Source organism: Nicotiana tabacum, unplaced genomic scaffold (assembly GCF_000715075.1).
Source record: "Nicotiana tabacum cultivar K326 unplaced genomic scaffold, ASM71507v2 Un00002, whole genome shotgun sequence".
Classification (NCBI taxonomy): Eukaryota; Viridiplantae; Streptophyta; class Magnoliopsida; order Solanales; family Solanaceae; genus Nicotiana; species Nicotiana tabacum.
Window position 1 is genome coordinate 1,777,148 of NW_027438240.1, and position 22,326 is coordinate 1,799,473.

General features: G+C 40.3%; 2 protein-coding genes across 2 annotated transcripts; one reads left to right on the plus strand and one right to left on the minus strand.

Moving 5' to 3' along the window:
* Window positions 1–11,780: 11,780 nt before the first annotated feature.
* On the plus strand, window positions 11,781–14,188 carry LOC107794970 (pentatricopeptide repeat-containing protein At3g49240, mitochondrial-like). Its single transcript, XM_016617526.2, has one exon. It carries the CDS (start codon window positions 11,964–11,966, stop codon window positions 13,935–13,937), a length of 1,974 nt encoding a protein of 657 aa, XP_016473012.1. The 5' UTR covers window positions 11,781–11,963; the 3' UTR covers window positions 13,938–14,188.
* A 580-nt stretch (window positions 14,189–14,768) lies between these two features.
* LOC107794971 (E3 ubiquitin-protein ligase SINAT3) lies at window positions 14,769–19,538 on the minus strand. Its single transcript, XM_016617527.2, has 3 exons — window positions 19,098–19,538; window positions 16,048–16,434; window positions 14,769–15,333 (listed from the first exon to the last, which is right to left on the minus strand). Exons 1-3 carry the CDS (start codon window positions 19,278–19,280, stop codon window positions 14,971–14,973), a joined length of 933 nt encoding a protein of 310 aa, XP_016473013.1. The 5' UTR covers window positions 19,281–19,538; the 3' UTR covers window positions 14,769–14,970.
* Between the last annotated feature and the right edge of the window lie 2,788 nt (window positions 19,539–22,326).

Sequence of the window (22,326 nt, forward strand, 5' to 3'; positions counted from 1 at the left end):
ACAGAACTCATCCAGTATAACATACTGGACAACAAGCTTACAGACGGCAGACTTCCCGTAAAATATACCGGAATCAAACAAAACTCAAGTATATTATCATTATCATAATCATCCAGTATAACATACTGGAGGACAAACATTCAGATGACAGACTTCCCGTATAATATACTGGACAAAATTTATTAAAAATTCCATAAACAAAAAACATAATAAAAAACCATCCAGTATAAAATACTGGGAAACAAGCCTTCAGAAGACAGATTTTCTGTATAATATACTACACCAAATTTATTACAAAAATAAAACTCCATAAACAAATAATGGTCTAGAATTAAAAAAACATAATAAACTGGAACCATATTTATTACAAAAAAAATCAAAATTTTAAATATTAAGTCCAGCACATTGTTCTGGATTTCAAGTTTTAACAAGAACTCGAAAAATCTATAATACAGTTGAAGAAAACAATACTTGAAAATTAACCCTAATATACAGAGACTAGAAAAATATTTGAACACCTTATCAAAATAAATTACGCAACAATTACAACATTACAACATAAAACTAATAACAGAGTGACAAAATTATCAGAATTAAGACGAACTATTGAACAGAGAAAAAATCGTAAATGTTAAAATACCACAAATATTTAAACTGTAACGATCCAACCGGTCGTTTTGTTTTCTAGAACCCCATTCCCCTAAATAAGACTTCTCGTACTTGCTTTTACTAATTTATGACTTGCGGGGATGGTTGGTTCGGGATTTGGAAGAGTTTGGATTGAAATCGGAACACTTGGTTCCTTAAGGTTGGCTTAAAAGGCCAAGTTTGACTTCGGTCAATATTTTTAGTAAACGACCTTGGAATCGGGATTTGATGGTTCCAATAGGTTCGTATGATGGTTTTGGACTTGGTCGTATGTTCGGATCGGATTTTGGATGACCCGGGAGCGTTTTTGGCGCCCAATAGTGAAAGTTGGTTCTTGAAGAACTTTGAAGTTCTTTAAATTTGGTTTGGAGCATGCTTTGGTGTTATCGAGGTCCGAATTGAATTTAGATATCGGAAATAGTTCCGTAATGTCATTTAAGATTTGCACGCAAAATTTGGTGTCATTCCGAGTAGTCTAAGCATGATTCAGCGTATTCGGAGGATTTGGAAAACTTGAAGTTCAAAGTTTGATTCAATTTGGTTTTGGGGTATGATTTTTGGTTTCGTTGTTGTTTTTCACGTTTTGAGAGTTTGAACAAGTCCGTATTTTGATTACAGACCTGTTAGTGCCTTTGGACGGGGTCCCGAGTGGCTCGGGTGAGTTTCGGACCCCTTAGAGCAAAGTGTGAGAAACCAAAAATGCCCAGTTCTGGTTTCCTTCTTCATGATCGCGAAGGGACCATCCGGGGGGGGGGGGATGTGCTACGCATTCGCGATAGCTAGTCTGCATTCGTGAAGGTCTGGGGCCAGTGACCTTCGCGTTCGCGTAGAGTAACTGGACTGGGCTGGGGCCGCTTTGTTCTTCGCGTTCGCGAAGAAACCCTCACGTTCGCGTAGTGTAGGCCAAGCCAGCCTCCGCGTTCGCGAAACATTGATCGTGTTCGCGATGAAGGGTCTTTCAGGGGGCCTGAGTCATTTTCCTTCACGAATGCGAGGTCTCTTTCGCGTTCGCAAAGAAAGAGGCAGCTCGGCAGTGAGTTTTAAAATCGGGACTTAGGCATTTTTTGGGTCATTTATTACACTCTTGGGCTATTTGAGGGCTCTTAAGGAGAAGATTTTGACCTAGCTTTGTGAGGTAAGTAATTTCTACCTAATGTAAGTTTAATACATAGTTTATGGATAGATTATAACATGTAAATTAGTGAAAAATCATGGGTTTAGAGGAAAACCTAGGTTTTTGATAAAAATGAAGTTTTACCACAAAAATGGTTATGGAACTTAGAGAAAATCACATATTTATGTTCCTAAGGTTATGAGTAACAACTTTCTTCGAAAATTTTCGGAATCCGAGCATGTGGGCCCGGGAAGCATTTTTAGGAATCTTGCAATTTGAGTTGGGAAATTACTTTAATAGTTGGGATATGAACTTTTAAGCCTATATTGATTAGTCTTTACACTATTTGGATAATTTTAGATTGTTCGGCACCAAATTGAGGGTTTGGGGCATAAGCTTGGATCAGAAAGTAGGCCTTGAAGCGAGGTAAGTCTCTTTTCTAACCTTGTAAAAGGGAAATTTTCCCTATAGGTGAACTTAATTAATATGTGATTATTTGTGGGGGCTACGTACGCACGAAATGATGAGAGTCCATACGTGGCTACTAGTCCTGTTATGTCCGGGTAGTTTTAGGCTTACACCATACTTTGTGAACACCGTTAACTGATCATATATGTTGATTGTATTGGATAACTAAAGTGAAGATTTTAAGAATTTCAAAGGTTTCAAGTAAATTATTATTTGGAAAAGAATTGAGGAAAACTATGTTATATTTATATGTAACCGCATCGCAAGTATATTCCGCGAGCGGGGTGACTATTTCCACTACTCTCATGGGAGCGGGTCGTTCGCCTCGGCAGGTTAATAGATGCATCTATGGTTCGCGTTGTTCGACCCTCGGCAGTGCACAGTTTACATTTTATGTTGGATCGGGCTGAACGTCCTCGATGGAATTTATGTGTGATAATAGGACCGGAAGCCTTTGTATACTTGGTATAAATCTATTGTTTTAGAGGTCATTTGTTTTAAATGAAGGAAGTGGTTTGGGTTCTTGAATATGACGGAAGAACTGTTCAGTTATTTCTTTTTCTGAGTTTATTGTTAGTTGCGTACATCATGCTTATTTAGAATCACACATTACTATATTGTTGGCCCTAGTAGGTGTCGAAGTCGACCCCTCGTCACTACTTCTTCGAGGTTAGAGTAGATACTTACTGGGTACTTATTTTTATGTACTCACGCTACACTTCTGTACTTGATTGTACAGGATTTGAGACAGGCGCATTTGGCCACCAGTCCGGCACGTAGATTGATTTCCCAGCTCGAGATTTCCCGGTGAGCTACCCTTTTGAGTCGTTCTGCAGCAGCTTGAGTCTCTCTTATGCTTTATTTTCCGTCTATTTCCTTTCAGACAGTAGGCTAGCATTTGTTTTGTATATTCTACTAGATTGCCCACATACTTGTGACACCAAGTCTTGGCACACACTAGTAGACTTGTGACTTTGGTTCTGGCTTACATGATTTCGATTTGTAATCGTTGCTTCCACTTATTTATGTTTAAAAAATTGTAACCTTCTAGATTTTCTTAACTACTTATTAATCTATTTAAAACGGGAATCACTAATTGTTCACTGTTGGCTTGTCCAGCAACGGTGCTGGATGCCATCACGGCCTGACATGGAATTGGGTTGTGACAACATGGTATCAGAGCTCTAGGTTCACGTAGGTCTCACAAGTTATGGGCAGGTCTAATAGAGTCTTGCGGATCGGTACAGAGATGTCCGTACTTATCTTCAAGAGGCTATAGGATTTTAGGAAACTACTCTTTATTCATCTCTTATCGTGCAATTGATGGTACACTAAGTTTCTCCATTATATTCTCTCACAGATGGTGAGGACGCGTACGACGGACGTTCCAGACCCGGGAGGAGCTGCTCCCCTCATTGCTAAAGGCCGAGGAAGAGGCCGGGGGAGGGCACCGACCCGAGGTAGGGGACGAGGGCGTCCCAAGGCTGCCCCAGTAGCACCACCAGTGGATCCAGTGGAGGATCCCAATATCGAGGAGCAGGGCGAGGTGCCTGCCATAGAGCCAGCCGCGGTAGATTTCATGACAGCACCGGGCTTTTAGGAGGTCATGGGCCGTATGATGCGGTTCATGGACACCATGACTCGGGCTGGTTTATTTCCAGCGTACCCAGCCACATCCCAGGCAGGAGGGGGAGCACAGACCCCTACTACTCAGGCTCCTGGGCACGCAGCTGCAGTATATCAAAGTCCGGGTGCACTACCCGTGGGCGGAGCCCAGCCAATTATGGCGGCTGCACCTGAGCCTAGACCAGCTGAGGACGGCGATCCGCAAAAGCTATTGGACAGATGGACTAGGCTACACCCTCCTATCTTCGGGGGCGAGCGGTATGAGGATCCCCCGGATTTCATTGACCGGTGTAGGAACAGACTGCACAACATGAGGATATTGGAGTCCCATGGGGTAGACTTCACTACTTTCCAGCTGGAGGGCAGGGCTCGTAGATGGTGGCAGCCTTATCTTCTTGGCAGACCAGCGGGTTCCCCTCCCATGACTTAGGACCAGTTCACACAGCTTTTCTTGGATAGGTATATTCCACCCTCTCAGAGGGAAGAGTTGCGAGGTCAGTTCGAGCAGCTCGAGTAAGGTCAGATGTCAGTGACTGATTATGAGGCGAGATTCTCTGAGTTGTCTCGCCATGCACTTATGATACTTCCTACCGACGCAGAGAGAGTACGGAGATTTGTTGCGGGGTTGCACCCCAGTATTCGGGCTAGTATGGCCCGGGAGGTTGAGATGGATACTGGCTATCAACTAGTAGTGGAGATTACTCGGAGGATTGAGAGCTACCGCCAGAGAGGTAGAGAGTAGATGCAGCAAGATAAGAGGACCCATTTCTCTGGAGAGTTTAGAGGTGCCTCGGCTAGGGGCAGGGGTCAATTTGGGAGGGATCAGCCCAGCATGCCCACATATCCAGCACCACCACCTCCTCAGGGTGTTCCAGCGCGACCCTATTTTAGTGCTATGCTAGAGAGTTCTTATCGCCCACCAGTTTACCAGGGTTCTTCCAGTGCCTATTTCAGCGCCATGTCAGAGAGTTCACACCACCCACCAACCATTCAAGGTTCTTCTAGTGGGTATTCAGGCCATCAGGGTCAGGCTTCAGGGCAACAGTCTATGGTACCGAGAGGTTGTTACGAGTGTGGAGATCCGAGTCACATGAAGATATTTTGTCCCAGACTTCGGGGCAAGGCAGTATAACAGGGTTATCAGCCCATGATTGCAGCACCAACCGTCCGACTGCCTAGAGATGTGGGACAGGTGGGTAGGGGCCATCCTAGAGGTGGAGGCCAGGCAGGGGGAGGTCAGGCAGCCATTGTTCAGTCAGGTGGAGGCCAGTCAGCCGGTGCTCCAGCTAGATTTTATGCTTTTCTGGCCAGACCAGATGTAATGGCCTTAGATGCCATGATCACAGGTATTATTTATGTCTGCAGTAGGGATGATTCGGTATTGTTTGATCCAAGGTCTACCTATTCATATGTGTCATCTCTGTTTGCTTATTTCCTGGATATTCCTCGTGAGTCCTTGGGTACTCCTGTTTATGTGTCCACTCCTGTGGGCGATTTTGTGGTTATGGATTAGATCTATCGGTCCTGTGTGGTCACATTCTGTGGTTACGAGACTAGGGCGGACCTTCTGCTACTTGATATCATCGACTTTGAGGTCATCTTGGGCATGGACTGGTTATCTCTGTATCACGCCATCCTTGATTGCCATGCCAAGACTGTTACTTTAGCGATGCCAGAGTTACCGAGGTTGGAGTGGAGGGTTTCCTCTGTTAGTACATCTAGTTGGGTCATCTCTTTTCTGAAGGCTCGACATATGGTCGAGAAGGGTTGTCTGGCTTATCTAGATTATGTTCGGGACGCCACCGCAGAGTCTCAGACGATTGATTTAGTGCTAGTAGTTTGGGAGTTCGCCGATGTGTTTCCTTCTAACCTTCCAGGCATGCCGCCAGATCGTGATATTGATTTCTGTATTGATTTGGCTCCAGGTACCCAGCCTATATCTATCCCAACGTACCGTATGGCTCCGAAAGAGTTGAAGGAGCTGAAGGAGAATCTTGAGGAGTTATTAGCAAAGGGGTTTGCCAGACCGAGTGTATCACCTTCGGGTGCACCAGTGTTATTTGTGAAGAAGAAAGATGGAACTATGCGGATGTGCATTGATTACCGCCAGTTGAACAAAGTTACCATCAAGAACAAGTACCCGTTGCCACGTATCGATGATTTGTTTGACCAGTTACATGGTGCTAGGGCGTTTTCTAAGATCGACATGAGGTCGGGGTACCATCAGTTGAAGATTCGGGACTCAGATGTTCCGAAGACTGCCTTCCGTACTAGATATGGTCATTATGAGTTTTTAGTGATATCTTTCGGCTTGACTAATGCCCCAGCGGCATTAATGGATTTGATGAACCGGGTGTTCAAGCCTTATATTGATTCCTTTGTTATTATTTTCATTGATAACATCTTGATTTACTCACGTAGCCTGGGGGAGCACGAGCAGCATTTGAGAGTGGTGCTTCGGACATTGCGAGAGCAGAAGCTATATGCTAATTTCTCCAAGTGTGAGTTTTGGCTAGAGTCTGTGGCATTCTTGGGGCATGTGATATCAGTAGAGGATACTAAGGTGGATCCTAGAAAGATTGAGGCAGTTCAGAGTTGGCCTCGTCCCACTTCGGCGACTGAGATAAGGAGTTTCTTGGGGTTAGCAGGCTATTATCGCCGGTTTGTGGAGGGCTTTTCATCCATTGCAGCACCATTGACTAGATTGACCCAGAAGGGTACCCCTTTTCGTTGGTCCGATGATTGCGAGGCGAGCTTTCAGAAGCTCAAGATAGCCTTGACTACAACACCAGTTTTAGTATTGCCTTTCAGTTCGGGGGTGTATATTGTGTATTGCGACGCTTCACGCATTGGCTTGGGTTGTGTATTGATGCAGGAGGGGCGAGCTATTGCATACGCTTCACGTCAGCTGAAGCCCCATGAGAAGAATTATCTTGCGCGATTTGGAGTTGGCCGCGATTGTTCATGCTCTTAAGATTTAGAGGCATTATTTATATGGGGTGCCTTGTGAGGTTTATACTGATCACCGCAGCTTGCAGCACTTGTTCAAGTAAAGGGAACTCAATCTGAGGCAGCGTAGATGGCTTGAGTTACTAAAGGACTATGACATCACTATTCTTTATCATCCGGGTAAGGCAAATGTAGTCGCGGATGCCTTGAGCAGGAAAGCAGAGAGTATGGGTAGTTTGGCATTCATTTCAGCTGAGGAAAGACCGCTAGCTTTGGACATTCAGTCCTTCGCTAACAGACTGGTAAGGTTGGATATTTCAGAGCCTAGCCGAGTTCTTGCATGTGTTGTTGCCTAGTCTTCACTATTGGAGCAGATCAAGGCTCGACAGTTTGATGATCCGCACTTGGCAGTCCTCAGAGAGACGGTACTTCAGGGTGGTTCCAAAGAGGTTTCCATGGGCGAGGATGGTGTTCTGCGACTCCAGGGCCGTCTATGTGTTCCTAATGTCGATGGCTTGAGGGAGAGGATCCTAGAGGAGGCACACAGTTCTCGGTATTCTATTCATCCAAGTGCTACGAAGATATATCGTGACATGAGACAACATTATTGGTGGCGGCGGATGAAGAAAGACATAGTTGAGTACGTGGCTAGGTGCCTAAATTGCCAGCAGGTCAAGTATGAGCACCAGAGGCCAGGTGACCTACTTCAGCAGATGACTATACCTGAGTGGAAATGGGAGCGCATTACTATGGACTTCGTAGTTGGGTTGCCACGGACCTTGCGGAAGTTTGATGCAGTTTGGGTCATTGTCGACAGGTTGACCAAGTCGGCACACTTCATTCCGGTTGTGACTACATATACTTCAGAGAAGTTGGCCCAGATTTATATTCGGGAGATAGTTCAGTTGCATGGTGTGCCTGTTTCCATCATATCAGATAGAGGCCCTCAGTTCACCTCACATTTCTGGAGGGCCGTACATAGTAAGTTGGGGACCCGTGGAGAGTTCAGCACAACATTCCATCCACAGACCGACGGGAAATCAGAGCAGACAGTTCAGATATTGGAGGACATGCTAAGAGCATGTGTGATTGACTTTGGGGGACAATAGGATCAGTTCTTGCCATTGGCCGAGTTTACTTACAACAACAGTTATCAGTCCAGCATCGAGATGGCCCCATTTGAGGCTTTATATGGTCTGCGATATCGTTCTCCCATCGGGTGGTTTGAGCCCGGTGAGGCCAGGTTATATGGTACTGATCTGGTGAAGGATGCCTTGGAAAAGGTAAAGTTGATCCAGGAGCGACTTCGCACTGCACAGTCCAGACAGAAGAGTTACGTGGATCAAAAAGCACACAATGTATCATTTATGGTCGGCAAGAAGGTTCTCCTGAAAGTCTCGCCGATGAAGGGTATTATGAGATTCGAAAAGAAGGGCAAGTTGAGCCCAAGGTTTATAGGCCCATTTGAGGTGTTGAGGCGAGTTGGGGAGGTTGCTTATGAGCTTGCTTTACCTCCCAGTCTATCAGGGATTCATCCAGTTTTTCACATGTCGATGCTCCGGAGATATCACGCCGACTTGTCTCATGTGTTAGACTTCAGTACTATTCAGCTAGATAAGAGCTTGGGTTATGAGGATGAGCCAGTTGCTATTGTTGCTAGACAGGATCACGAGTTGAGGTCCAAGAGGATTTCCATGGTAAAGGTTCAGTGGAGGGGACAACCAGTTGAGGAGGCGACCTGGGAGTCCGAGGAGGACATGCGGAGCAGATATCCACACTTATTCAGCACTTCAGGTATGAATCTAAACCCGTTCGAGGACGAGCGTTTGCTTAAGAGGTGGAGAATGTAACGACCCGACCGGTCGTTTTGCTTTCTAGAACCTCATTCCCCTAAATAAGACTTTTTGTACTTGCTTTTACTGATTTATGACTTGCGGGGATTGTTGATTCGGGATTTGGAAGAGTTTGGATTGAAATCGGAACACTTGGTTCCTTAAGGTTGGCTTAAAAGGCCAACTTTGACTTCGGTCAAAAATTTTAGTAAATGACCTTGAAATCGGGATTTGACGGTTCCAATAGGTTCGTATGATGGTTTCGGACTTGGGCGTATGTTCGGATCGAGTTTTGAATGACCCAGGAGCGTTTTGGCGCCTAATAGTGAAAGTTGGTTCTTGAAGAACTTTGAAGTTCTTTAAATTTGATTTGGAGCGGTTTTTGGTGTTATCGAGTTTCGAATTGAATTCCGAGACTGAGAATAGTTTCGTAATATCATTTAAGACTTGCACGCAAAATTTGGTGTCATTCCGAGTAGTCTAAGCATGATTCAGCGTATTCGGGGGATTTGGAAAACTTGAAGTTCAAAGTTTGATTCAATTTGGTTTTGGGGTATGATTCTTCGTTTCGTTGTTGTTTTTTGCATTTTGAGAGTTTGAGCAAGTCCGTATTTTGATTACAGACCTGATAGTGCCTTTGGACGGGATCCCGAGTGGCTCGGGTGAGTTTCGGACCCCTCAGAGCAAAGTGTGAGAAACCAGAAATGCCCAGTTCTGATTTCCTTCTTCGCGGTCGCGAAGGGACCATCGCGTTCGCGTAGAAGGAGTTGGGGATGGGGGGGATGTGCTACGCGTTCGCGATAGCTAGTCTGCGTTCGCAAAGGTCTAGGTCCGGTGACCTTCACGTTTGCGTGAGGCGACTCGCGTTCGCGTAGAGTAACTGGGCTGGGCTGGGGCCACTTTGTTCTTCGCGTTCGCGAAGCAACCCTCGCGTTCGCGTAGTGTAGGCCAAGCCAGCCTCCGCGTTCGCGAAACATAGATCGCGTTCGCGATGAAGGGTCTTCAAGGGGCCTGAGTCATTTGCCTTCACGAACGCGAGGACTCTTTCGCGTTCGCGAAAAAGGAGGCAGCTAGGCAGTGAGTTTAAAAATCGGGACTGAGGCATTTTGGGGTCATTTATTACACTCTTGGGCGACTTGAGGGCTCTTAAGGAGGAGATTTTGACCTAGCTTTGTGAGATAAGTAATTTCTACCTAATGTGAGTTTAATACATAGTTTATGGGTAGATTACAACATGTAAATTAGTGAAAAATTATGGGTTTAGAGGAAAACCTAGGTTTTTGATAAAAATGGAGTTTTACCACGAAAATGGTTATGGAACTTAAAGAAAATCACATATTTATGTTCCTAAGGTTATGGATAACAACTTTCTTCAAAAATTTCCGGAATCCGGGTACGTGGGCCCGGGGAAGAAATTTTAGGAATCTTGCAATTTGAGTTGGGAAATTACTTTAATAGTTGGGATATGAACGTTTAAGTCTATATTGATTAGTCTTTACACTATTTGGATAGTTTTGGATTGTTCGGCACCAAATTGAGGGTTTGGGGCATAAGCTTGGACCGAAAAGTAGGTCTTGAAGCGAGGTAAGTCTCTTTTCTAACCTTGTAAGAGGAAAATTTTCCCTATAGTTGAACTTAATTAATATGTGATTATTTAGGCTTACACCATGCTTTGTGAACACCGTTAACTGATCATATATGTTGATTGTATTGGATAACTAAAGTGAAGATTTTAAGAATTTCAAAGGTTTCAAGTAAATTATTATTTTGAAAAAAATTGAGGAAAACTATGTTATATTTATATGTAACCGCGTCGCAAGTATATTCCGCGAGCGGGGTGACTATTTTCACTACTCTCATGGGAGCGGGTCGTTCACCTCGGCAGGTTAATAGATGCATCTATGGTTCGCGTTGTTTGACTCTCGGCAGTGCACAGTTTACATTTTATGTTGAATCGGGCTGAACGTCCTCGGTGGAATTTGTGTGTGATAATAGGACTGGAAGCCTTTGTATACTTGGTATAAATCTATTGTTTTAGAGATCATTTGTTTTAAATGAAGGAAGTGGTTTGGGTTCTTGAATATGACGGAAGAACTGTTCAGTTATTTCTTTTTCCGAGTTTATTGTTATTTACGTACATCATGCTTATTTAGAATCACACATTACTATATTGTTGGCCCTAGTAGGTGTCGAAGTCGACCCCTCGTCACTACTTATTCGAGATTAGACTAGATACTTACTGGGTACTTATTTTTATGTACTCACGCTACACTTCTGTACTTGATTGTACAGGATTTGAGACAGGCGCATCTGGCCACTAGTCCGGCGCGTAGATTGATTTCCCAGCTCGAGATTTCCCAGTGATTTGCCCTTTTGAGTCGTTCTGCAGCAGCTTGAGTCTCTCTTATGCTTTATTTTCCGTCTATTTCCTTTCAGACAGTAGGCTAGCATTTGTTTTGTATATTCTACTAGATTGCCCACATACTTGTAACACCAGTTCTTGGCACACACTAGTAGACTTGTGACTTTGGTTCTGGCTTACATGATTTCGATTTGTAATCGTTGCTTCCACTTATTTATGTTAAAAAAATTATAACCTTCGGGATTTTCTTAACTACTTAGTAATTTATTTAAAACGGGAATCACTAATTGATTAGTGTTGACTTGCCTAACAACGGTGTTGGGCGCCATCACAGCCTGTAATGGAATTGGGTCGTGATATAAACGCTAACAGTACGAAAATCAAACTTAAAACTAACGAAACAACAATAACAACGAAAATTCAAACACATTATTCTTAAAACAACACTCACCCAGACAATTTTGAAGAAAATTGGACCTAACCCAGACTAAATTCGAAGAAAGTACTCTCAAGAAAGCGAAATTCGTACACTGTTGTAAAAAGAAAGAGAAAAACGATAAAAAATAAAAAGTAACTAAACAGGATGTTAAAAAGTTCAAGGGCAATTATGTCATTTATTAATATATTTTAAGTTAAAATGTCTAAAAATCGATTACATTAGCGATGGTGGCTATTTTTGGATAGCCAACCGTAAAAATGGCTACGCCATGCCATTTTGACGAATATAATAGTTATAATTCATGTGTAATATAAGTACAATCATATATAATATATATATACTGGCTAAAAAAAGTGAATTGTGAATCCGGCAGGCTATTTGTGAAAAGATACCGAGTTTACTCTGGGCTTTTGGATGAAGAATCCGGCCTGTTACATTTTTCTATCGTCTTCTCCAATCCTCTGCTACTGCTAAACCCTGACAGAACCCTAATCCCCTCCATTTTCAAACAAGCACCATTTCCAAATGGCTCTCTCCAAACACACCTTTTTCACCCATCACCTCAAAACCCTAGCTAAACCCCATTATCTCCGCCGCCCGCAACCACCGCCACCTTCGTTCATATCCCTCCGTCTCCTCTCCTTCGCCACCCCAGAAGAAGCTGCCGCCGAACGCCGTAAACGCAAGCGCCGCCTCCGTATTGAACCTCCTCTGTCAACTCTCCGCCAACAACACCAACCTCGTCCTACAACCCCTCAAAACCCTAGCTCCGCCAATAATCCTAACGCCCCAAAAATCCCCGAAACTGTTTCCGTACTCTCCGGCAATAGACTCAATCTCCATAATAAGATTCTTAAACTGATTCGCGAGAATGATCTAGAAGAAGCCGCGTTGTACACGCGCCACTCTGTTTACTCCAATTGCCGCCCAACTATCTTTACGTGTAACGCCGTTATGGCTGCACAGCTCCGTCAGTCCCGTTACTCCGACCTGCTCTCACTTCACCGGTTCATCACGCAGGCTGGCGTGGCCGCGAACATCGTCACACATAATCTGCTCCTCACGGCTTATATGGATTGCCGTAAAACTGATATGGCTATGGAACATTACAAACAGCTTATTAATAATGCACCATTTAACCCTTCACCGACTACTTATCGGATACTTATTAAAGGACTTGTTGATAATAACAAGATTGATAGGGCATTGGAATTGAAGGAGGAAATGTTATCTAAGGGTTTTAGTGCTGACCCAATTGTGTATAGCTATTTGATGTCTGGACAAGCTAAGGGTTCGAAGCCGGATGGGGTTTTTGAGCTTTACGAGGAGTTGAAGGAGAAATTGGGAGGGTACGTTTCGGATGGAGTGGTTTATGGGAGCTTAATGAAAGGTTATTTCTTGAAGGGAATGGAGAAGGAGGCAATGGAGTCTTATGAGGAAGCTGTGGGTGAGAATTCTAAGATTAAGATGAGTGCAGTGGCGTTTAACTATGTTCTAGATGCTTTAAGCAAGAATGGGAAGTTTGATGAGGCTTTGAAGTTATTTGATAGGATGCTGAATGAGCATGATCCTCCGAAAAGATTGACTGTGAATTTGGGTAGCTTTAATGTGATGGTGGATGGTTATTGTGCATTGGGAAGGTTTAAAGATGCAATTGATGTTTTTAACAGCATGGGTGAAAAGAGGTGTAGGCCGGACACATTGTCTTACAACAATCTGATTGAGCAGTTGTGCAAAAACGACTTGTTGGGTGAGGCTGAGGAGCTTTATAAGGATATGGGAGAGAAGGGGGTCAGCCCTGATGAGTTCACGTTCGTTTTGTTGATGGATACTTGCTTTAAAGAAAATAGGCCTGATGATGCTGCCGCGTATTTTAAGACTATGGTTGATGCTAAATTGAGGCCTAATCTTGTGGTTTATAATAGGTTGGTTGATGGGTTGGTTAAAGTTGGTAAAGTTGATGAAGCAAAATCATTTTTTGATTTGATGATGGGAAAGCTGAGGATGAATGATGATAGCTACAAGTTTATGATGAATGCATTATTCGAGATTGGAAAGCATGATGAGGTGCTTAAGGTTGTGGATAGAATGTTAAGGGAGGATCCAGCCGATTTCACTGATGAGTTGCAAGAGTTTATTCGAGAAGCCTTGAGGAAGGAAGGTAGAGATGAGGAGTTGACCAAGCTTATGGATGACATTGAAAGAGAGAAGAAAGAAGCTGCAGCCGCGGAAGCTGAAGCAGCTGAAAGAGCAAAGGCGAGTGCAAGAGCTGCTGTCTCTTCCTTGATAAATAGTCCTAAATTGTTTGGAAATAAGGAGCCCGAAGAGCAGTCAACAACTGCTGGTGAGGCTGCCAACAGCAATGATGATGTCAAACAAGCGGTCCCTGAACAAGAGGTGAGTGCTCAAGAAATTGCTGTTGACGCTAGTTCTGCTGGTGAGGGTGCAGAAGCTGAGAACCTGGTCGCCACAGAAGCTAGAAGTGATGGTGCAGTTTGATCGGATAGCAGCATGAAGTTGCAATATGTTGGTGACAACTTATGAGAAAAATTGCAGGTTTCTTTTCATGCTGTTACAGTTGCAAGCATGAAATAAAATCTTCTTGTGATAAATTGCTGTTGGTAAATTGTGTAATTTAGATGAAAATGAAATGAATGATTTTCTATATCATCTTTAAAGTAAATGGTGGGCGACAAGTTGTAATGCAACAATGTATGGTGGAATCTAATTATTATTATTTCTTGTTACACTAATACATAAGTTATATTGTGATTGTAGGTTGACCTACAAGGTAGTGTTATTGACAGTTAAATGTTATGAGGGCACCAATCTAGGCTTACATCTTAGTCTTTGACATTAATTCTGGTTGTGTAAATATTCGTGTCTATAACAGTATTCAAGCAGAGAGCACCTTCCATAATGTGAACAAACTGCAGGCTCTATATTGTAATCTGCTCTTCATTTAAAAAAAATGTAGATCTGTTCTGGGGTTAGCCTCTTTTCAAGGAGCTTGCACTAGGTTTACTTTGAATTATTTGGTGGCATGAACTATTATTGCCAATATTAGATTTATCATAGAGATTTTATTATGGAATACAATCGAAGGGATTACAAAATTCAAAACTTGAGAAGTAAGGAATTATCGATGGCCTTTGTTTTAATGGAGAGCAAATGGAAACTGTTGTAGTGGACACTATTGTTTTGAGCATTTTGCTTATTCTTATTATCTTTTATTACAGCCATAGGCGATAGAATAATCATTCCAATGAACCCTGATCTAGATTGTCTTTGACTATCATTAATCATTCGAGATGAAGCTACAAACACAAGAAACTGTAACATGGTTATTAACAATTGATATAACTAAATCTTCAGGGACAATGATATGTAGCTGAGCAGAGCATGAATTTACGACGGTACAAACAGATTGCTGTCTGTCTCTAACACCCACTGTCACATGCACATACATCCACAGGAAAAAATAGGGGAGGGAAAAAAGTAAAAGGAAAAAACAATCACTCCGAAAGATAAATTAGCTACAGAGATTTGGTATGCACACTCCACCCTCTGGATTTTGCTGTTCCTTCCATATCCTTCCAGTAACTCGAAGTTTTAGCTCCTTCCGATCCCCACCAGAAAAGAAAAGCGCCATGTTACGTTGGATTATAAGACCATCATGACTGTCCCTGACCTTGCGGTGGCTATCTCGAATACTTCTTGGTGTTCCCTCCCATATGAGCTTTCTACCGTTTGCACCTACTTCGAGACTATAGCTGTAATTGCGTGCCTCAGTCTCGTCGCCCATAAATCGTAGAAAGGCCATATAAACAGGGGCCATACCAAGCTGAAAAGCCTCAAAGTGGAGACAAAAATACTGTCCAAAACAATGGAAGACCTGAGAAAGGAGCAATAAGGTTTGGTCAATGAGAATGTACTTATGATAAATCAGTAGATAATATATGAGAGGAGAATTGTTCTGGTTCCACTGTCTTAAGAGGCGAAAGTAGAGTTATTCAGAATGTGTACCACCATAAGATGTCTAGAGAAAAATTAAAACACATCATGCCTCAGAACTCTTCCCTAGCTATGTTGTATTTGAATATATCAAAGTAAAATGTACACCCTTTAACTCATAAAAGGCCAGTTTTTCTTTTACTTGAGTCAATCATAAGGAGCACTTTTGTTTTAGGTAATAAGGTGCACTTGTTCATTCATTGTTTTCACAAACTCAATACCCAACTAATAAGAACCTTTCAATAAAATGATATAATATTGTCCAACACATTCCTTAAGATAGAATCTCCAGGAACCAATCAAGACCCTATAAAATAGAACATGAGCACAGAAAAAAAAGAACAAGAAGATAATGCAGGGCATTACAGCAAAAGCTACAGAAATGTCATAGATTAATTTGGTTATCCAAATTTTCCAAATTTGAATAATTCATCCACAGAACTTTTACATGTCTATTAGTCAGCTAGTTGGATGAATAAAAAGGAAACTTAAAATCTTCACCATCCAAGAAAAGCAATGAAAAAGATGACACATGATGCTCATCAGTCACCCTTATCGTTGAACTCCAAAAAGTTCAAAAAATAGCTGGACTTACCGTCAGCATCCATGTGGCATTTTCTACTTCTCGAGGATTTGACTTCACGTAACGGTGGTTGAATGTGCATCCCGTGTGCATATCCACTTTATGATCATCTCTTAAATGTGCAACCAAATAAGGGATGTCACCAGTCACTGAGCACTCTGATCCAGCATATGGGCAATTGTATGGTCTAAAATTGCACAGTGCCTCATGCTTGAGCTTACTGTAATATGGGAATATTTCTGGGCACCCCAAAGAATAATATTTGCAAGGGAGTTCAAGTGATTCTGCAACCTTCTCAAGTGCTAAGCACCTTATATCACCAAGTTCTTGTCTGCATGTAGGACAACGATTATGCACCCTTGTTTTGCAGGTAGAACAAAGCGTGTGTCCATTGTGACACTGCAAAATAAACAACTTTTAAGTCTTCACCACTCTATGTACTCTAATTTAAAGACTAAACGAACAAAAGCATCGAAGATTATCATTGGTCACTCAGTTTATGAACCAACCTATCATACAAAAAATAGTTTACTCACAGCAGCGAGAATCTTAAGGAACAAATGTTAATAAACAAGAAAAACTCTAGGGAAAGGAGAAGGCAATTCATTAGTGGTTGTACAAGCTCAACGTTCTCTAAGCACATGCATTTCCGCTATCTGATGTAGGAAAGCAGGCTGCTATAAGATTTAGCCAGCAAAGCCTTCTTTTACTAATTGACAATAATTTGGTAGGCAAAGTATCAGTGACAAGTTTCCAGCTTGGTTTCTACAGGCTTAATATAAATGAAACAAAAAGACAGCGCCTATATATGTCGAGGAGTTTCCACTTCTGCATATAGAATTCCTAGTGGCATTCAGTATTAAGTAATGTCGAATGTCAATCAAGTCACCTGAAATAACTATATAAAATCATGTCGCCTGAAATATACTCTAAGATTGTACCAACCGACAGGCTTACTATAACTGAAATAGAAAGGCAATAACTATATATGCTAATGAGTTTCTACTTTCAGCTTATAGAATTCCTAGTGGTATTCGGTATGTCCTGGAAGGCCATAGTTGAATTACTCACAGCGAGAGTACACAATTTATAACTTGTCCAAGAAAATTTGGATATGATTACAGAGAGGGAAGTCAAACTTATCTCATACAGCTTGCCCAAGAAAGTTTGATGTGTCATTACAGACACATCAAACTTATCTCACACAGTTGCTTGTCCATCTTCTGAAGTCTCACTTCCTGCCGAGCAAGGAGGAATTTCATGTTTTTATTTATTTATCTTTGGATGGAGTGGGGGCGGTAGGGTTTATGGGGTCTGCCATAGATTAAGTGCCTTCCTGTCAGAGACCTCATTTTCCTGACAATCCCATCCCATGTATGTCTTTTTTTAAAATCAGGAATCCTATCCCATATATGTGAGCATCTATGGGACCAAATTCATCCAACCTTCTAAGACTACACTAGTTTGACCCTATACAATGCTCCAATTGTACGAGCCTAATAAGGCTGCACAAATCTCAATCAAAGACAATGAGCTTCAAAGAGCAATAATAAGCAAAATATGACTAACCAATCGACACAGCCGGTAGATGTGACACCAATGTAACTCCCCCATAGAGCTGCTATATTAATAGCCCGTTTGGCCAAGCTGCAAAAATCAGCTTATTTTGAGAAGTGCTTTTTCTCAAAAGTACTTTTGGTGAGAAGCGGTTTGTGTTTGACTAATTAATTTGAAAAATATTGGAGACCAAGAATATTCCCTTATAAGTAGGTATTCAGTATTCTCCCTTCATTTCTATCCATCCCATTCTCACATACAAAGTAGAATGGGAAGGATAGAAATGAAGGGGGAAAACCATGTTCTTGGTCTCCAGTAAAAAAAATTAAAAGAAAAAACTTTTATTCTTGGGTTCCAAAAATACTCTGACTCCACACAATTTACTTTGGCTTCAAGAATACTTAGCCACCACTCAAATAATTTGCACATGCCTAATTTAGGTCTTACAAATCGACAAAATTTACTTTGGCTCTAAGATACTTGGCATCAGGTGTTAGGTAACACTGCCATCAACGTTTTGGCAAATGAAAAGAATCACCCTCAATCAAGCACTACTTGAAAGTCAAGATAGATTCCACTCTTAGTTAATACATACCTTTTTTTAAGCAAGAACTCTTAATCATTCGTATCCCAAACCCATGGGCTACTTCACTGAGATGATGGTCCGAGTTTACAAGCTGCTTTGATAGAAGCAAGTAAAGAAAGATAGCTGAAAGTGCTAGCATAAGGAAGAGATTCTATGGATGGAAAGAGGCCCTTATTTGCTTTCAAGGTTTTGGCATTCAAAGTCTCACGATTCTTGACATTTCTTTTTTATCTATGCTAAAATTTGATCTATAGTCTCACATAGTTTTCATCCACTTTATTGACTACTGGGACACACCCTTGGATGCAAGGAGCTGACTAATCTTTCTCATTTACCTACTCATAGAAGGATTCAAATCAAAGTACAGAGGTCATAAGGCTGATTTGTTTATTGGACAGGCTTGAGGCAGCAAATCATCCCTCCTAAACTCAAAAGATAGAGTAACTAAACCAATTGCAGAATAGCCAAACTCAGTTGCCGCCATTTGGCAAAAAGCCAAAAGTATATCGCATATCATATAATCTGCACTCATTTTCAAGAACTCAAGCTGCGGCAAGTTGATTATAAATTCTTCAATCTTTATGAAGTTGATAAAAACCTAATCAAATTCTCAAGGAACATAATCCTCAGCATACCACAGTCAAACTATCTGCTTTACATCTACCTAAAGTTTTCACAATATTCCTAAAGACAGTAAAAAAAGCACTTGAAATTCTAAAGAAGTCATCTTTAAGGTAAAACCAATAGCACAAAGATCAACATACAGTTTCCAACATATTTGCATCATTATCCATCAATAGAACAGTAAAAATTAATAATCAAAAAACTCAAAGACCTAAAAAACAGACGTTCATAAAAGGGACAAAAATACTACCAATAGGTAATTTGAAAAGTCGAGAAAAAATAAAAAAGAGAAGACCTGATGAATAGGAGGGTACATAGAATTGGTGCAAACGGGGCATTCAAGCAATTCATGGACACTAGTAGGGGCAATTCCGGAAGGAATAATGTTGTGAGTTTTTGCAGAAGAAAAAGAAGACTGGATCTCTTCATCTTCTATGCCATCAGATAACGACACACACTCTATGCTCTCCATTTCCATTCCTTCTTATCAAATTCAGAGAAAAGATTCAATCTTTTTCTCCCCACCCAATAAATTACAAGTCACAAATCGCATGTTGCAAAATTCACATTTCTTAACAATAGAATTTGAAAGAAAAAAACTGGAAAAAAAGGAGAAGAGAAAGGAAAGGAAAGATCGGGTTTTTTGATGGATTCTGAGGAAGAACCAAACCAAACAAGCCCTGAAAAAGAGGTTCTTTTCTTCTCTCTCTTTGCACCTGAATTTTGTGTGAGAGAAATGAGGATCACCGTCATATTCCCGACATAAATTGTTGTTAGATCTTTATCTGACGGCCAATGATTTTTCCTAATTGTTGCTTTTGACGAATATTAAAAAAAATTATTGCATAACCTGTTTGATGTGATTTTTTGGGTTCAATATGCCAATCTGAAATTCCCAATACAGCTATTTGGCGCTTATTGTTTTCCTTTTTGGTCTTTTGAAAATGGTATATTATCCGTATTTTATTTAACTGCAGATAGAAAAATAAAAATTAACTCTAGAAGAACAATTACTTACATTTGATATTTATATCAATCTAATGGATACTTGATATAAGTTATTGCATATATATATACACACACACACTCGATTTTTACTTCATTATAATAAATTACGTAATATTTTTCTGGTGTAGCCATTGAATATGGAAATATGAAAATCGTTTTCGCAGGCTTTAAAAAGGAAAAACTTCTAGGTCCCTGCTATAGCTAAGGGCGGAGCCACACTTGCTATTAATTTTCTTATCATTAAATATGGGTATTTTGCGGTGGATCCATTAAAAACTATTAAAAGTTTAATAACAGCATGATATACATGCATTTATGGATTAATTAGGAATTAAGTCATACTTCGGTACAACTAATTATGTTATTATTACCCATTTTATTTAAGCAACATATTTAAAAAATCCAGCAACAAATAACTTTAAAAGAGCCGACTTCTTTATGGACGGTGGACTGCAGGTGAACGCCATGATGTTAAAAAAATTATTTCTCACCGTTCTTATTTAAAATTTCATCCAAAAAATGTCGGTAAAATTCGACTGGAATTTAAAAGTATATGACGCACCACAAAAACAAAGTGGAAGGGATATGTTAAGACTAATAAGTCCTTTAAATATAAAAGATATCTAGAAACACTAGGTGTTTGAACATAATAAAATGTGAGATATGAAAAAAAAAGGTAATTTTTAAAGTTAAGTTGAAACTCATCATCAAAAATTCAATGAAATATATAACCAAAAAAGGAAAAAATTTGCATAGACAAACAGGTCTGCGAGTTTTCCTATACATATGTATGAGAGTTTAATTGTTATCGAGTATAGACTAAGAATTTAAATGTACAAAATTAGAGAGTAGTTTCCTTTAGGGAATAAATATAATTTGCACTAGAGTATATATCGTTTTTGCCACAGTTTCCACGCAATCTTAACCTTACTACTATTTGGCATAACATATTCTTTGGAACCAAAAACAGAAATTTTGCGGGTAGAAATAGAATCATTGCCACTGTCGGCCTGTGAATGCCAGTGTTATTTGCCAATTTATTTACTTATCTTGAGTCAATGATATATCGCTTTTTCAGTTGCGCAAAAACAGAAATAGCTCTGAAATGCAGAACTTATTCTTTTACTGATTTTCTATGATTACCAATAATCGCCAACTAGATCTCCTCTTGAACAATATTCATATTTTTTTTTAATAACCGAAAAATGAGCTAACTACAAAAAACTCAAAACTCAATGGATAAAAGACCCGCCTATTTATCCTTCTTTGCTTTTATTTGCCGAAAGATTCGAATTCGTGACATGTATCTAATCCACTTATACATTGTGCTCTTACGAGTAAAATAACGACTAAAAATAATTTTTTCGAGTGTTGTGTCACTAACTTTCTTTGGATTTTCTACGAAGTTTATCTAAAGAGGATAATCTTGGATAATGCATAGATAGTTCAAATTACTCCTTCCTTCCCAATTTATGTGACGAGTTTAATTGGACATATAATTTAAGAAATAAAAAAATAACTTTTAAAATTTATAGTCTCGAATAAGCTATAGATATTTGTATGACCGCAAGTTATCTAGTTAAGAATACAATGTATATTTTAAAGTTAAATTATTACTAAATATAAAAAGATGATATACTTTTTGGACCGATTAAAAAAGGAAGAATGCCAAATAGTGTGGGACGGAGGGAGTATGAAACTAGGCGCGGGTTCGAATTTTTATGCCCAACTTTGAAGTTTGAACCGCAAGATATGCACCATCAATTATTACTCCCTCTGTCTCATAATATGTGTCGTGATTCTCTTGTGCACACCCTTTAAGAAATAATAGTTTTTGACTATTACCCTTATTTAATATTTGCTCAATTTATGTGTCATCTCCATCAATGACATTATCCATATTTTTACTAAATGTGAATGCAATTGATTTGCTTTATAGAATATATGAATAGACACCTAGGATAATTAACAAATCAGTAATGCAAACTCTTCTAACAGCTAAATGGCATTCATCTTTCCTTCAAACAAAATTTCAAACATGTTTTGTAAAAATTCCAACTAAAACTATTGTGGAGCCAAAAAATTTAACGAAAGTTACTTTAGTCCCATTTGAAAATTTAACATTCCCCACCTAAAATTTTCTATAAAAAAGAATGCTTCACTAAATTGTTGAAATGAACATGGATCTAACACAAAGTCATCAATTTTCATTGATCCAAATAGATCTAAATATGCCTGCTGAACTTCATATTGCTAATGGTGTTAGACCACAAATTCCTGATCTAAATATTACTACAGAAACTATTCCTGACAAAAATATTGAATTTACCTATCAAAGAGTTAGAACGTCTTTTGTGAATCAATTGTTTTTGAATTTAAATACAGAGGCGAGTATTCTTAACATTGGCTTCAACTTCACAATGTATTGAATCTTCATATATTCTTTCATTACGTGTACTCTAACAGAACTTCAAAAGTTTGAATATACTTTATAAAGAACTTTGGTATTTAAAACA

Bases quoted from the DNA above. Each gene is read 5' to 3' on its own strand.
- LOC107794971 (XM_016617527.2), bottom strand. From the start codon at position 19,280: ATGGAAATGGAGAGCATAGAGTGTGTGTCGTTATCTGATGGCATAGAA. The intron at 16,435-19,097 runs GTCTTCTCTTTT...TTTATTTTGCAG, and splicing joins TGTACCCTCCTATTCATCAG to TGTCACAATGGACACACGCT. The intron at 15,334-16,047 runs GTAAGTCCAGCT...CTCCTTTCTCAG, and splicing joins ATGCCACATGGATGCTGACG to GTCTTCCATTGTTTTGGACA.
- LOC107794970 (XM_016617526.2), top strand. From the start codon at position 11,964: ATGGCTCTCTCCAAACACACCTTTTTCACCCATCACCTCAAAACCCTA.